Here is a 14,739-nt window from a genome sequence, read left to right on the forward strand (position 1 = left end):
TGTGTGGGGCGTCCCTGGTGGCGCAGCGGTCGGGAGTCCGCCTGCCGATGCAGGGGACGCGGGTTCGTGCCCCCGCCCGGGAAGATCCCACATGCCGCGGAGCGCCTGGGCCCGTGAGCCATGGCCGCTGAGCCTGCGCGTCCGGAGCCTGTGCTCCGCAACGGGAGAGGCCACAGCAGTGAGAGGCCCGCGTACCGCAAAAAAAAAAAAAAAAAAAGTTAATTGTGTGTTACGTGAATTTCAGTTCAACTTAAAAAAGATGGCGATGGTAACACCCTGTTCTGGGGACTGGCGGGGGCTTCAGTGAAGTCCTTTGAGAAAAACCACCAGCCCAGGGCCCCATTTGTCAGGATGAGATCCTCCGACGGGCCCACAGTGGCCCACAAAACCCCTGATCGCCACTCTCTCATTCAGCACTTTTATCTATCCGGATATCCCAGGGAAGGGCCTTCCAGGTAGAGGGAACAGCACAAGCAAAGGCCCCGAGGTGGGAACCTGCTCGGAGGCCCGCGTGGTTCAAGTGAAGGAAGCCCGGGCGCAGTGGGGGGAAAGCACGCGGAGGCGGCGCTGACGGCCTTCGGGGCCTCTCTCTCCTGCCCACAGCCCTGCTCCTGGACATCATGACGGTGGCTGGCGTGCAGAAGCTCATCAAGCGACGCGGCCCGTTTGAGACGAGCCCCAGCCTCCTGGACTACCTCACCATGGACATCTACGCCTTCCCCGCCGGACACGCCAGCCGCGCGGCCATGGTGTCCAAGTTCTTCCTCAGCCACCTGGTGCTGGCGGTGCCCCTGCGCGTCTTGTTGGTGCTCTGGGCCCTCTGCGTGGGCCTGTCTCGGGTCATGATCGGCCGCCACCACATCACCGACGTCCTCTCCGGCTTCGTCATCGGCTACTTCCAGTTCCGCCTGGTCGAGCTGGTCTGGATGTCCTCCAACACCTGTCAGATGCTCATCTCCGCCTGGTGAGCCGTTCATCTGCGGCTCCGGGGCCGGGGGTGGCCCGAGGGGCAGCAGGAGGACATAGGGCTGGCAGGGGAGGGGGGACCAGGCAGCCCCAGCCCATCTCCCCGTGGGCCGGTGGAGGCTGGTGACCTCAGGTGGGCCCACCAGTGACTGGCACGTCCCTCCCATCACGCTGGGTGCCCCCCGCTCCTTCAATCAGACCCTGAGTCCCTCTGTGGACGGGCTGGGGTCCAGCCGTGCGGATAGCCCTGCTCCGCTTCTGCTCTGGAGGTACCAGGTGAGAACCGGGATGGCGGGAGAGGGGCCGAGTCTCATCTTGTCCTTTCACCATCACGACTGTTGAGTTCCTGGCTGTGCCCACCTGACCACAGCACACCGCCCAGCAAAATGCCCACAACCCACCACCCAACACAGGTGCCATTAATGGTCATCGATAGCTTAGGGCAACGCTTTCCAAAGGGCGCCCCACCAGACACCAGCCTACAAGACACGCTGGGAAGAGAAATGGTCTTGTGGTCAAATAACTTTGGGAAATGCTACACACTCTTGGACATTCACAAGGGCTGGGATTGTCGTAAAGGCAAAAGTCCTGTAGAAGAGCTTCCGTGGAATCTTGTTTAATCCATGTTTCCTAAGCTTATCTGACTACAGAACCCTTTTCTCAAGGAACAGCTATTAACCCCCGCCCCCCGCCCCGCCCAGGGAACCGCATTTCCCCAGACGCATTTTGGGAGATGCAGCCCAGGAGCGGAGGGGCCTGAGGCGTGAGCTGGCCTCTCCCAGCGCTGGGCCCCAGAGCCCGGGGAGACCAGGTGTCTGTGCCACCGCCTGTGGAAAGCCCAGGGCCCACGGGCATCGGTGCCGCTTTGGCCCCCAGGGGCCGGACTCCGTGTGACCTAATAGGTCGTTTCCAAGTCAGCCGTTCTGGACGTGCACTTCATGTGACAATACAGATGATGTGCAAACAGGCCCTCTCCTGTGTGTTTTTTTTCCTCGTTTGATGCAAGATTCCAGGTGGGAGAGTCCCTGTTAACATGGGGGTGGGGAGTGATTTCTTTACCCCCAGTCAGGCCACGGTGTCAGGTGGTCAGGGGGCAATGGGCTCCTAGGCGTTTCCAGGCTGCCTGGTCCCTTCTCCCTGAGAAGCCCCATTGGGGCTCCCTCCATCCCCGGGCCCTGCACTGGCCACCCTGCCCAGGGCCTGGGTCGTGATTCGTTTGGAAAAAGCCCTCACTGTGGTGCTGAGGGGCTCTCCCCTGGGGGCCAAGACCCTCTCACTCCCCGCTGACCCAGACCCTGCCCCCAAGGAAGTGGTCGCTACCAGGACAAGTGGGCTCAGGGTGAGGTAGACATTAGCACTGACAGAGGGTGGGTTCGTTTCCTGTCTACCATAAGGAGTAACCACAGCCAACCGCGTGGCTTAAAACAACAGGAGTGTGTTCTCTCTCAGTTCTGGAGGTTAGAAGTCCAAATTCAAGGTGTCTGCAGGGCCACGCTGCCTCTGAGACTCTGGGTAGAATCCTTCCCTGCCTCGTCCAGCTTCCGGTGGTGGCCGGCAATCCTGGCTGTGGCCACGTCACTCCAACCTCTGCCTCTGTCGTCACAGGGCATGCTGCCTGCGTCTGTGTCTTCCTCCTCTTTTTTTTTTTGGCTACACGGTGCGGCATGTGAGATCTTAGTTCCCCGACCAGGGATCGAACCCATGCCCCCTGCACTGGGAGCATGGAGTCTTAACCACTCGGCTAACAGGGAAGTCCCCGTCTTCTCTTCTTATAATGACAGCAGTCCTATTGGATTAGGGCCCACCCTACTCAGAATGACCTCATCTTAACATCTTAATCACATCTGCAAAGGACCTTTCCAAACAAGGTCATGTCCGTAGATACTGGGAGTGAGGACCCCAACATCATTTGCGGGGACACAATTCAACCCATAACACGCAGGATCCTTTGGGGGGAAAGACAACTTCCTCTCCCAGCCGCCCCACTGGGACAGGACAGGGGTATATAGCACAGTCCCATCCGAGGGTCCAGCTGCTGCTGACGATGAAGGGCATCGGATCTCCTGGGCCCAGAGCCCTCTGCAGGCCCAGCCCTCAGGCCTGAATACCTTCCCCTCCCGCTGCAGATCCCACACCCTCAGGGGTCATGGTCCCCCAAGACCGATGCCCCTGCAGGTAGGACCCAAGCCGCCCCTGCTCGCCCTTCCAAGGCTCCTCTCTGGAGCCTCCTTTGCGTCCAGCCCTGCTGGGGGTGCAGGAGGTCTGCACCTTGTCTTTTCCCTAAAGGAGCTCGGGGATGCCGGACCCGGCTGGGCCACCACAATGAAGACCCCCGAACCTCCAACCTTGAACACTGGCTGGTTGCAGAGTCTTCAAAATACATTCTGCCCGTTCCCGTAGATGCTCCTGGGCAGCGCGTCCATGAGACGCTGAGCAGGAGGGGTGACCCTCGGGAATCCGGGAACCCATCATCCAGGGTGAATCCGGCTCCAGCTTTGGGCTGGGGACGGGCTGCTGCCCTCCAAGGCCCACATCCCCAGCGGGTCCCCAGGGCCTCTGTCTCTGCAGGGGTGGATGGTGGTCTCTGGAGCCTTTAAGATGAGGAGGGGGTTTCTGAAGAATGGAGGGCTCTCAGCAGACCCCCTAAGCTCAGGGTGGGCACTGGAATCCAAGTGCCTAACAACTGATTAGGAGAAAAGTCTCCCTGGAGAGGCGGGCGGCATCCTGTCCTGTGAGGTGCCAGCAACACCAGGTGCTGGAGCCCTGGGCTCAGCGCCAGCACTGACACAGCAGTCACATGCCCTCTCCAAGCCTGGCGTCCTAATCTGTCAGACAGGGATGACAGTGGTCCCTGTCGGGTCATGTATGACTCAGGGATACTCCCTACCTGGGCACCTGGCGCAGGGTCCACCCTGCCATCCTGGACGGACCCCCTGGGGGAGCCCTCAAGAGCAGAGCCGGGGAGGGAGGGAGGAACTCGCTGTCACGCCCGTTCCTGGAGAGACCCTGGGCGGAGGCGGGCAGGCGGCGGGAGGTGGGGTGACAGCCGAGACGGCCCCAGTGATGGAACCGGAGACGCGGAGTGTGTGTCTCCCTCAGACATAGTTAATGCGCTTTGGTGATCAAAGCCAACAGCCACTCCCACTTTTTTACGGTGAATTATAATATTTGGTTCTCAATGGTAAACCTATTCTGTGTACCTGGGGTAAATCCCAAGTGGTCAAGACGCACTGCCTTTTCTAAATATCACTGCTTTGCGTTGGATAAAGATTTTGTTAAGGATCTTTGTCTCTCTATCCGTGCGGGGGTGTTTGCGTTGTTTCCTCGATTTGTCTGTGTCCGCTTTGGTTGTCAGGGTGAAGCTGGCCTCTTCTATTTTTCTGAAGAGGTTTGTATAGAATCCGTATCATCTCATTTTTTACCCCTCGATTTCTGTCTATCATTCCTGACCTCTCAGAGACCAGCCTCTCCATGGAACTGACGTCCGACTCATGACTTGGGTTGGGGGCGGGGTGCGGGGGGTTACGACTTCCTAAGTCCTCCACCTGCCTCATCTCGCTGAATCCTTATGACGACCTTACCCCTATTTTACAGGTGAGGAGACTGAGGTTCAGAGAGCAAAAGTCATTTCTCCAAGGTCACTCAGGTAGGATGTGGCAGACTCAGGATTGGAACCCAGGCTGCAGTGGCCTCAGAGCAGAGAACCCTCTGGAAAACAGAAACGCAGGGCACCCACCAACCTTGGAGGGAGGCTGGACTGGTGAAGCGGCAGGCCCAAGGGTGGGTCGGCTTTTTTCTTTTTTTTTTTTTTTTGCGGTACGCGGGCCTCTCACTGTTGTGGCCTCTCCCGTTGCGGAGCACAGGCTCCGGACGCGTAGGCTCAGCGGCCATGGCTCACGGGCCCAGCCGCTCCGCGGCATGTGGGATCTTCCCGGACCGGGGCACGAACCCGTGTCCCCTGCATCGGCAGGCGGACTCTCAACCACTGCGTCACCAGGGAAGCCCGGCTTTTTTCTTTTTTTAACAGAGTCAAATCCCACTGTGCTGGACGGCAGCCTGTGTTGTCTGAGGTCCACCTCGGCCGGACTCCGTGGGTCCCGCCTGACCCGGACGTTGGGTATGGTGGGAACAAGGCCCCCCCCCCCAGCCCCTGAGTAGCCCCCAAACCTCTCCCTCAACATGAGGTGTCCTCCCCCACTTCCTTGCTCCAACCCACCTGCTCCTCCTGGAGCCTGGAGTTGGTCCTGAACTTGCCCAGTGGTCTCCTGCCTCCTGGCACCACCCCCAGCTGCCATGGCCAGTGCGATCACTTCCCAAAACACAGAAGCCTCCCTGCGTTTCCTCTGTCGAGGTCACGTGGTTGGAGGGTTGAGGGGGCTCAGGGACAGGCTGGGGTGGCGGTTTGAGCAGGGTGGTCTCGAGGGAGGAGCACACACATGGGAGTCAGATCCCCGGGTTCAAATTCCGGCACTGACAAGTCGCTGAACCCTTCTGAGCCTCAGTTTCCCCCTCTATAAAATGGGGGTGATGCTTACCTTGCACAGGTGTGAGGATTAAAGCTAGAGCACCCAGCCCTGGGCCCGGCTCACAGAAGAGTTGAGAAAGGAAGGCAGAGCTGCTCGGGCCACACATACCCCCAAAGGACCATGAGTCCCCGCTTGGCACTTGGGACAGGACAGGATGCTTCGGGGCTTGGATGGGCAGGGGTCAGTGGGGACTGGAACCTGGAGATGGGCACCTACCCAGGTCATGGTGGGCCCAGCGGCCTCTTTTCACACATGGAGACCCTGAGGCCCAGGAAGGGTGTCAGGGCCATACCAAGTGCCCCAGGCACTATGGAGCCTGCCCTGAACCGCCCCCCAAACCCGGGCTCCCTGGCTTCAGGCTATGGGTGGGCAAAGGGGGTGTGAACCGACCCCTCCCACCCTGAGCTGTCACTTTTCCCCTCCATGCTGTCCAAACCGTCCTTCCCACAGAGCTGGGGCTCAGGGCTGAGGAGGTCACCTCTGACCTGGCTCTGCATCTTTGTAGTGTCTCTATTTGGCCCCCAGTAAAGTTGTCAGTTGTCAAAATAAAAAGCAGGAAATTGGGGTTCTGAAGACCCCCAACAGCCATTGCCTGGCGCTGGTGCAGCTGGGAGAATCCCTCTCCCGAGAACACACTCCCGTGGGTGCTGACTGGCTACATTGTGCCCTCACCCCCACCAAAACATTCGTATATCGAAATCTCAACCCCCAGGACCTCAGAATGTGACTGTATTTGAAGATAGGGCCTTTAAAGAGGCAATGAAGTTAAACTGAGGTCATTAGGGTGGGCCCTAATCCAATAGCACAGGTGTCCTTGTAAGAAGCAAAGCTGGACACAGACACACCGAGGGAAGACCGTGTGAAGACACAGGGAGAGGACGGCCCTCTGCGAGCCAAGGAGAGAGGCCTCAATCTCGGACTTCCAGCTTCTAGAACAGTGAGGAAAGATGTTTCTGTTGTTAAAGCCACCCAGTCTGTGGTCCCTCGTGCTGACAGCCCTGGGAAACTAGTACGTGGGTTTATTAGGTCAGCTAGCTATCGCCTGTCACCTGGAAGAGAGAAAAGCTCGGGGGAGAATGGGACACAGGCCAGGTGAGTTGGGGGCAGGTCTGCTCTGGGGTGACGTAGGGAGACCACTGAGCTAAGAGCTGCCCTGGGGGCGTGGGCATCTACCAAGACACCATCACCGAGCCCCTGCCTGGGGGAAGCCACTTCCCAGATGAGGCAATTGGTCCAGTTCAAGGTCCCTGTGTCCCCAGCCCCTGCCCTGCCTGGGGAAAAGTCCAGAAAGGGCAGGAGAAGGGGGGACAGCAGGAGCTAGAAAAATGCAGAAACTCCCAGATCAGCCGCCATCTGGCTCCAGGAGGAGACAGAACATCTGGCTGCAGCTCCAGGCCCCAGCGTTTACGTAACCCACGTGCAGGCACACGTGTCTGCCAGACAGGGCGAGGCTGGGGCTCTGGCCACACTGCACCTGAACTTCCCCTTGGGAAATGGGCCTCAGAAGGCGGTGGCTGCTGTGGTGATTGTGGGCCGCAGTGCCTGGCACGAGGTGACAGTCAGAGAGCCTTCCCGTGCTTGCCACCACCCCCAGAGCTCGGGCACACTCGCGTGCGTGCACACACACAGGCGGTCTGGCTGGCCGGCCTCAGTGTTCTCACATTTACAATTACGTGCGCGAGATCTCCAAGCTTCCTTCCAGCTTTAATGTCCTGTAACGTGCATGTATGTGAACACTTCCACATCCGACACTTCATGTGCTTTGGTGTACACACACGTAGATGCAAACGTGGAAACACGTACACGATCATCTTTGTACACAGTTACTTTTATACAGTCACTTAACATACCAAAGGTTTCACAGCCATGCACCGCTCACACACAGGGAAATCTCTACACCTGCGTCCTGGTGTGCACGCACCTTGGTGTCTACGTACACACCTGGCCTTGCCTACGTTTATACACACACGTGTGTGTTCTTGCACAATGTACACACTTAGACACTTGCTAGTTCTCTGCAAGCCCATGTTTACAGGTATCAGGCTTGCCAGATTCAGAAAATAAAAAGAATACAGGATAAAAAAAATAATAATAAAAATAATACAGGATGCAATCTTTGCTTATGCTAAAAAACTGTTCATTTATCTGACATTCACGTTTAACCAGATGTCTGTATTTTATCTGGCAACCATAACATGTATACATTCGTACACACACACATACACACAGAGACACAAATTCATGAAGTCATCGTGAGGCCCAACCCAGGACATGCTGTTTCCCTGGGAGAATTTCTAAGACCTTCTCTTGATCTGGTAATTAGAGCCACAGCTGCTCCTCTGGCCACAGCGCAGCTCCAGGCCCCCAGTTACGGTTTTCAATAGTCTGGCCCAGGACTCAGCTTGCTGGTGGGAAAAGGAAGGGCTTCCGGCAGGAGTGGGGGGCTTGCTGGGACCCTGGGAAAGCTCCTCTCACCAACAGCCCAGCCGTGAGATGTGGCAGCAGCGGCCAAGCCCTGGGAAACCCCACCCGGACCCGAAGCCTGGGGCTGGGCCTCAAGGAGGGACATCCAGCTGGGGTCAGAGATGCAATCTGAGCCCCCGAGGCCAGCTCGGCCTCACCCCCATCCGGTGCTGCTTCTATTGCTGGGGGACAAGTCAGGGCAAGTGTGTCTTGAAATCCTGATTCCTCAGCTTAAATCCTTCAAGAAAGTTTTGTAGAGGGACAGGGACCAGCAAGGTCCTAGGAGGGGCTTAGCTCAGGGTGAGGGGGTCCTGGGGGAAGACGCAGACCTGCCCCTCCACACGTGACCTGGGCAGCCTCCCCGCCTCCTCCCTCGCAAGAGAGGAATTCTAGTCCTGAGCTCGGGGCCAACAGATGTGTGATGAGTCCCCTGAGAGTCTCGCAGAGAACAGGACGAGTTTCTTTAAGGAAGTATCTGGTTATCATGCTTTCTGGTTACATAAGAAGACATTTTCTTTATTTCATGACAAATACAGGAAAACCAAAAGCAAACATGTTTTGCTTATTCCTTGCAGACGTGTTTCTTTGCGTTCATAAAAACAGAGACGTATTTTGACAAAAAAGCCATTATACGCCATAGTTTCGTGACCTGCTTTTATCATTTATTAACATATTGTGAACATCTTCCTGCACCGATAATTCAACATCTCCATCTTGACTGATAGCAGCCTCAAGTGATTCCTTGTGTGGAAGAGACTCTTATTTGATATTTAGATTGCTACCAGTTTGTTTGTTTGTCTTTAATTGCAGTGCAATTCACATAACATAAAATTAACCGATTTAAAGTGTACAGGGGACTTCCCCGGTGGTCCAGTGGTAGAGAATCCGCCTTGCAATGCAGGGGATTGGGGTTCGATCCCTGGCCGGGGAACTAAGATCCCACATGCCGCTGGGCAACTAAGCCCACGTGCCACAACTACTGAGCTCGCGCCCCTCAACTAGAGTTCGTGTGCTACAAACTCCAGAGCCCACGCGCTCTGGAACCCGCACGCCACAACTAGAGAAGAAAAGAGAAAACCCGTGTGCCACAATTAGAGAGAAGCCCGCACACCACAACGAGAGATCCCGCACGCCTCAACGAAGATCCTGTGTGCTGCAACTAAGACCCGGTGCAGCCAAAAAAATAAAGTGTACAATTCAGTGGCATTTAGCACATTTGCAAGGTCGTGCAACCACTACCTCTGTCTAATTCCAAAATATTTTCATCATCCACAAGGAAATCCAGGACCCATCAAGCAATTGGTCCCCGTCCTCCCTCCCCCCAACTCCTAGAAGACGTCAGTCTGCTCTCTGTCTCTATGGAGTCGCTTATTCTGGACATTTCATGTGAATGGAATCATAGACTATGTGACTTCCTGTGTCTGGCTTCTTTCAATTAGTGTAATGTCTTCAAGGTTCATTCATGTTGTAGCAGGTATCCGTACTTTGTTCTTTTTTATGACTGAATAATGTCCCATCGTGTGGATGGACCACAGTTCGGCTCTCCATTCCTCCCTTGATGGACATCTGTGTCGTCTGCCTGTCTTGGCTGTTGTGAACAGTGCTGCAATGAACATTTGTGTACAGGTTATTTGCTGAGAACCTGTCTTCAGTTCTTTTTGGCACATGTCTCAGAGTGGAACTGCTGGGTCATTGGTAATTCCATGTGTGATTTTTGGAGGAACTACAAAAGTGTTTTCCACAGTAGCTGTGCCATTTTACATTCCCACCAGCAGTGTATGAGGGTTCTTGTTTCTCTCCATCCTCGCCCACACTTGGTATCTGTTTTTTCATTGTAACTATTCCTAGTGGGTATTGAAGTGGACCCCAGATTTTCTGCAAATATGGGTAATGCAGGTATAACCCTTCTCTGTACCTCTCTGAACAGGACAGCTGCCTTATTTTGTGTTGAATTTCTGGCAGTGGAATTGCTAGACCCAGCAGTGTGTGCGTGTGTGTGTGTGTGTGTGTGTGCGTGCGTGTGTGTGTGTGTGTGTGCGTGTGTGTGTGTGTGTGTGTGTGTATATAACTCTTTAAAGGTTTTTGATATTACCAAACAGATCACCAGAAAAGTTTCACCACCTTACTCTCTCTCTAGTAGGGTAAGAAAGTGATCACACAAAGAGTTCTCTACCTTTATAACCATGTCAGTCTGATTGTAAAAGTTTATATTCCCTTGTTTTCTTTTTGCCTCTCACAAACACTGTGCTAAGGAAACTGCTATAGGCTGAATTGTGTCCCGTACCCCAAATTCATGTGTTGAAACCCTAACTCCCAGGACCTCAGAATGTGACTGTATTTGGAAATGAGACCTTTTAACATGTGATTAAGTTAAAACGAGGTATTTAGGGTGGGCCTTAGTCCAAGGTGACTGGTGTCCTTATAAGCGAGGCACACACACGCACAAAGGCCACGTGCAAGCCGAGGAGCGAGGCCTCAGGAGAAACCAAACCTGCTGACACATTGATCTTACACTTCCAACCTCCAGAATGGTGAGAAAGCAAAACTTCTGTTCTTTAAGGCACCAGGTCTGTGGCATCTTGTGATGGCAGCCCTGGCAAACTCATACAAAGACTAAACCTTTTCTCTTAAGCTTGTTAACCGTTTGTATTTGTTCCTTGTGAATTACGCACCCCGGCACGTGCCCTTCCCTTGTTAAGGAGTCTAAAGTGTGTTGAAGGGCCCTCACCTGGGCAGGTCAGCAGCCTGCCATGCTGAGAGCGAGGTCACACTGGTGAACAAAATTAGATGTCCCTGGAGGGAGGTGGCTTCTCCTGGAACGTGAAGAACAGGGCAGAGCACGGGCTTTCCAATTATTAGAAAAATAAGGCAGCCCAGGTCCCACCTGCAGAGGGTTGGATGTAATTGGTCTGGGGTGTGGTCTCCAGATGGCAAATTTTTTTTTCAAGCTCCCCAGGTGATTCCACTACAGGCAAAGTTGAGAACCATGAACCCTGACCTCCAGGACCCTCAGCTGGAAAAGCCAATGGCGTCCATCTCGGGCATGGCCTGAGCCTCTGAGACTTTAGTCCAGGCAGGTTTCGGAAGATCCGGGCACCTAACTCTACCGTCCCCACTGTGCATGAGAAGGAGGGAAGGATCCCCCCTGGAAACTGGTTTGTGTGTATCCTGCTTGTGCAAGACGTGCTCCTGCCAGAGGCGCTGGGCTATTAGTTCAGTCGTGTTTGCTCCTGCGGATGAACCTAAACACCGGCTTTGGGTCAGCAGGTCTGGGCTGCAGCACTGACTTCCCAACAGTGTCTGCGCGACTTTCGGCAAGTCTCTTGACGGCTCAGATCCTCAGTTTTGGCATCTCTAAAATGGGGGGAACGGGGTTGCTTTGAGAATCGGCTGCCCCAGAGTCTCCATCCTTGGACATAACTCTTGGACATCTCAGGTGGGTAAGCAGATCAAGTCTCTTCAATTTCCTTTATTAATGATCTGTAGTCCTCAGCATATGTCTTTAACCTCCTTGGTTAGGTTTATTCCTAAGTATTTAATTTTTTGGCTGTGACTTTGAAAGAGATTGTTTTTTTTTACATTCCCTTTCTGATATTTCATCGTCAGTGTAAAGAAACTCAACCGATTTCTGTATGTTAATTTTGTATCCTGCTACCTTGCTGAATTCGTTTATCAGTTCTAGTAGTTTTTGTGTAGAGTCTTTAGGGTTTTCTATATATAGTATCATGTCATCTGCACATAATGACAACGTTACCTCTTCCTTTCCAGTTTAGAAAACGTTTATTTCTTTTTCTAGTCCGATTTGCTGTAGCCAGGACTTCCAATACTATGCTGAACAGAAGTGGTGAGAGTGGGCATCCTTGTCTTGTTCCAGATTTTAGCAAGAAGGCGTTCAGCTTTTCACCATTGAGTATTACATTGGCTGTAGGTTTGTCATAAATAGCTTTTATTATGTTGAGATATGTTCCCTCTATACCCACTTTGGTAAGAGTTTTTTGTCATGAATGGATGTTGAATTTTATCAAATGCTTTTTTGCATCTATTGAGATGATCACGTGATTTTTATCTTTTGTTGATGTGGTGTATCACATTGATCGATTAGCGTATGTTGAACCATCCTTGTGAACTTGGGATGACTCCCACTTGGTCGTGGTGTGTATGATCTTTTTAATGTGTTGTTGGATTCGGTTTGCTAGTATTTGTTGAGAATTTTTCCATCTATATTCATTAAAGTTACTGGTCTGTAATTTTCTTTTTGGTGGTGTCTTTGTCTGGTTTTAGTATCAGGGTGCTGATGGCTTCAAGAATGTCTCTGGGAGTGTTCCCTCCTCTTTAATCTTTTGGAAGAGTTTGAGAAGGATTGGTATAAGTTCTTCTTTGTATGTTTGGTAAATTCCCCTGTGAAGCCATCTGGTCCTGGACTTTTGTTTGTAGGGAGTTTTGGGTTTTTTTGTTTGTTTGCTTGTTTTGCGACATGCAGGCCTCTCACTGTTGTGGCCTCTCCCGTTGCAGAGCCCAGGCTCTGGACGCGCAGGCTCAGCGGCCATGGCTCACGGGCCCAGCAGCTCCGTGGCATGTGGGATCTTCCCGGACCGGGGCACGAACCCGTGTCCCGTGCATCGGCAGGCGGACTCTCAACCACTGCGCCACCAGGGAAGCCCGAGAACTGTCATTTTTATGCTATCTGACCCTCCTGTCCGTAAGCATGGGTTATCTGTCCTTTTTTTTTTTTTTTTTTTTTTTTTGTCCTTTTGTTTTAGTCTTCTTTAACTTCTTTCCATGAACTAGTATAATTTTCTGCCTAATTCTTACCACTAATGAAATTTTAGACTTATTCTTAGATACTTAAAATTTTCACACTCTTCAGACTGGCCCCACCCCCTTTTTTAAAGTACATTTTCCGTTTGCTTGGTCCTGGTATCTAGAAATGTAGTTAACTTTCGTGTATTGTTCTTATATCTAGGTATCTTGCTAAACTCTCCTTTTTGGTTTTCTATGTCGTTGAGCATATCTGAAATAACGTGTTTTGTTTTCTCTTTCCCAATCCTTGTGTTTTTTAATTTATTTCTTATAGTCTTATAGTTAGGGGAGGATTTCCAGTACTCAGTGTTAAACAAGAGCAATAATGGGAAACATAACATTTCTTAGTTCTAATCTCAGAGGGAATGCTGCTAATATTCCCCCATTTATCAGGCCAAGGAAGTTCCCTTCTATTTCTGAATTACTGAGAAGTGTCTATCGCAAATTTATGTTGAACTTTTTAAAATACTTCTTCAGCATCTATTAAGATAATCCTGTAGTTTTTCCTCCTTTAATCAGTTAATGTGTTAAATGACATTGATTTTTCTAATATTAAACCATCTCTTGCAATTGTGGGATAGAGCTAATTCCATCATGTATATTACACTTTTTTTTTTTTTTGCGGTACGCGGGCCTCTCACTGTTGTGGCCTCTCCCGCTGTGGAGCACAGGCTCCGGACACGCAGGCTTAGCGGCCATGGCTCACGGGCCCAGCCGCTCCGCGGCATGTGGGATCTTCCCGGACCGGGGCACGAACCCGTGTCCCCTGCATCGGCAGGCGGACTCTCAACCACTGTGCCACCAGGGAAGCCCTACACTTTTTTATATACTATTCTATTCAGCTTGCTAATGTGTCAGTTAGTAGTTTTACCCTTATGTTCGTGAGTGAAATGTGTCCATAATTTTCCTTTCTTGTACTGTTCTTGTCTGGTTCAGTGTTCCAGGTTATACCATCCACGTAGTGTGAATCTCCATCATCTCTGTTCCTCAGATGTTCGATAGAACTCACCTGTAGATCACTGACTCCTGGTGTTTTCTTTCACTCTTTTATTCTTTCACATGATACTTAAAAGAATATTTAATTCTCTTTAATAGTTATATTCAAGTGTTCTACTCCTTGGGTCCATTTTGGTAGGTTATATTTTTTCCAAGTTTTGGACCATTCCATCTACATTTTCAAATTTATTGACATAAAGTTATTGATCGTATTCTTGTACTGTCTTTTTATTCTCTGTTCTTTGTAGTTATAGCCCTCTTTACAGCCATAATGTTGTACCTGTGTCTCTCTCGCCTCCCGGTTAATCGTCTCTATAATATTATTTTCTTTTAATCTCCCCTCTATCGTTAATATCTTCTTCCTTCTACTTTGGTTAGGGGTAATCTATTTCTCTTTGCTTAGCTCTTAAGTTGGGCACTTTTTTACTTTTCAGCCTTTCTTTGTCATATAAACCTTTAAACTTTAAAGTTTCCTTGAGGGATCATTTTCGTGCATCCCACACATTTTGATAGGCATTATTTTTCGCTTTTTTTCAGTTCTATGTGTTTTTATATTTTCATTACGACTGGTTCTTTTATCCATGAGTTACTTGGAAGTCTTTTAGTCAATTTCCCGATATAGGCAGATTTTATAAGACATCTTTTTGTTATTAACACATATGAATTGTGGTGAGAGAATTATTTATTTATTTAGGCTGTGCTAGGTCTTCACTGAGGCATGTGGGATCTTCATTGCAGCTTGTGGACTTCTGAGTTGCAGCATGTGGACTCTTAGTTGTGGTATGCCTGTGAGATCTAGTTCCCCAACCAGGGATCGAACCCAGGCCCCCTCCATTGGGGCTGTGGAGTCTTTCCCACTGGACCAGCAGGGAAGCCCCCCGTGGCGAGAGAATTTTTTAGAAGAATAGTATCTTAAATTTTTTTGAAATGTTTAGGGTCTAATTTCGATTGGTTGTTGTAAACGTTCCACCTGTAAAGAAAGTAATTT

At 51.4% G+C, this 14,739-nt stretch overlaps 1 protein-coding gene across 2 annotated transcripts in view; it reads left to right on the forward strand.

Moving 5' to 3' along the window:
* The window catches only part of PLPP7 (phospholipid phosphatase 7 (inactive)), a 22,951-nt gene extending 11,962 nt beyond the window's left edge, over window positions 1-10,989 (forward strand). The window contains exons 2-3 of one of the 2 annotated variants that reach the window (XM_024762191.1): window positions 604-964; window positions 10,904-10,989. In XM_024762191.1, the coding sequence (XP_024617959.1) occupies window positions 604-964; window positions 10,904-10,952 (410 nt within the window). In that variant the 3' untranslated portion in view covers window positions 10,953-10,989. Of the gene's footprint in view, window positions 1-603; window positions 1,893-10,903 lie in introns of those variants that run through there. The other variant, XM_024762192.1, reaches the window with a different exon arrangement.
* Window positions 10,990-14,739: the final 3,750 nt, after the last annotated feature.

This window comes from Neophocaena asiaeorientalis, unplaced genomic scaffold, assembly GCF_003031525.2.
Source record: "Neophocaena asiaeorientalis asiaeorientalis breed wild unplaced genomic scaffold, Neophocaena_asiaeorientalis_V1.1 scaffold78, whole genome shotgun sequence".
Lineage (NCBI taxonomy): Eukaryota > Metazoa > Chordata > Mammalia > Artiodactyla > Phocoenidae > Neophocaena > Neophocaena asiaeorientalis.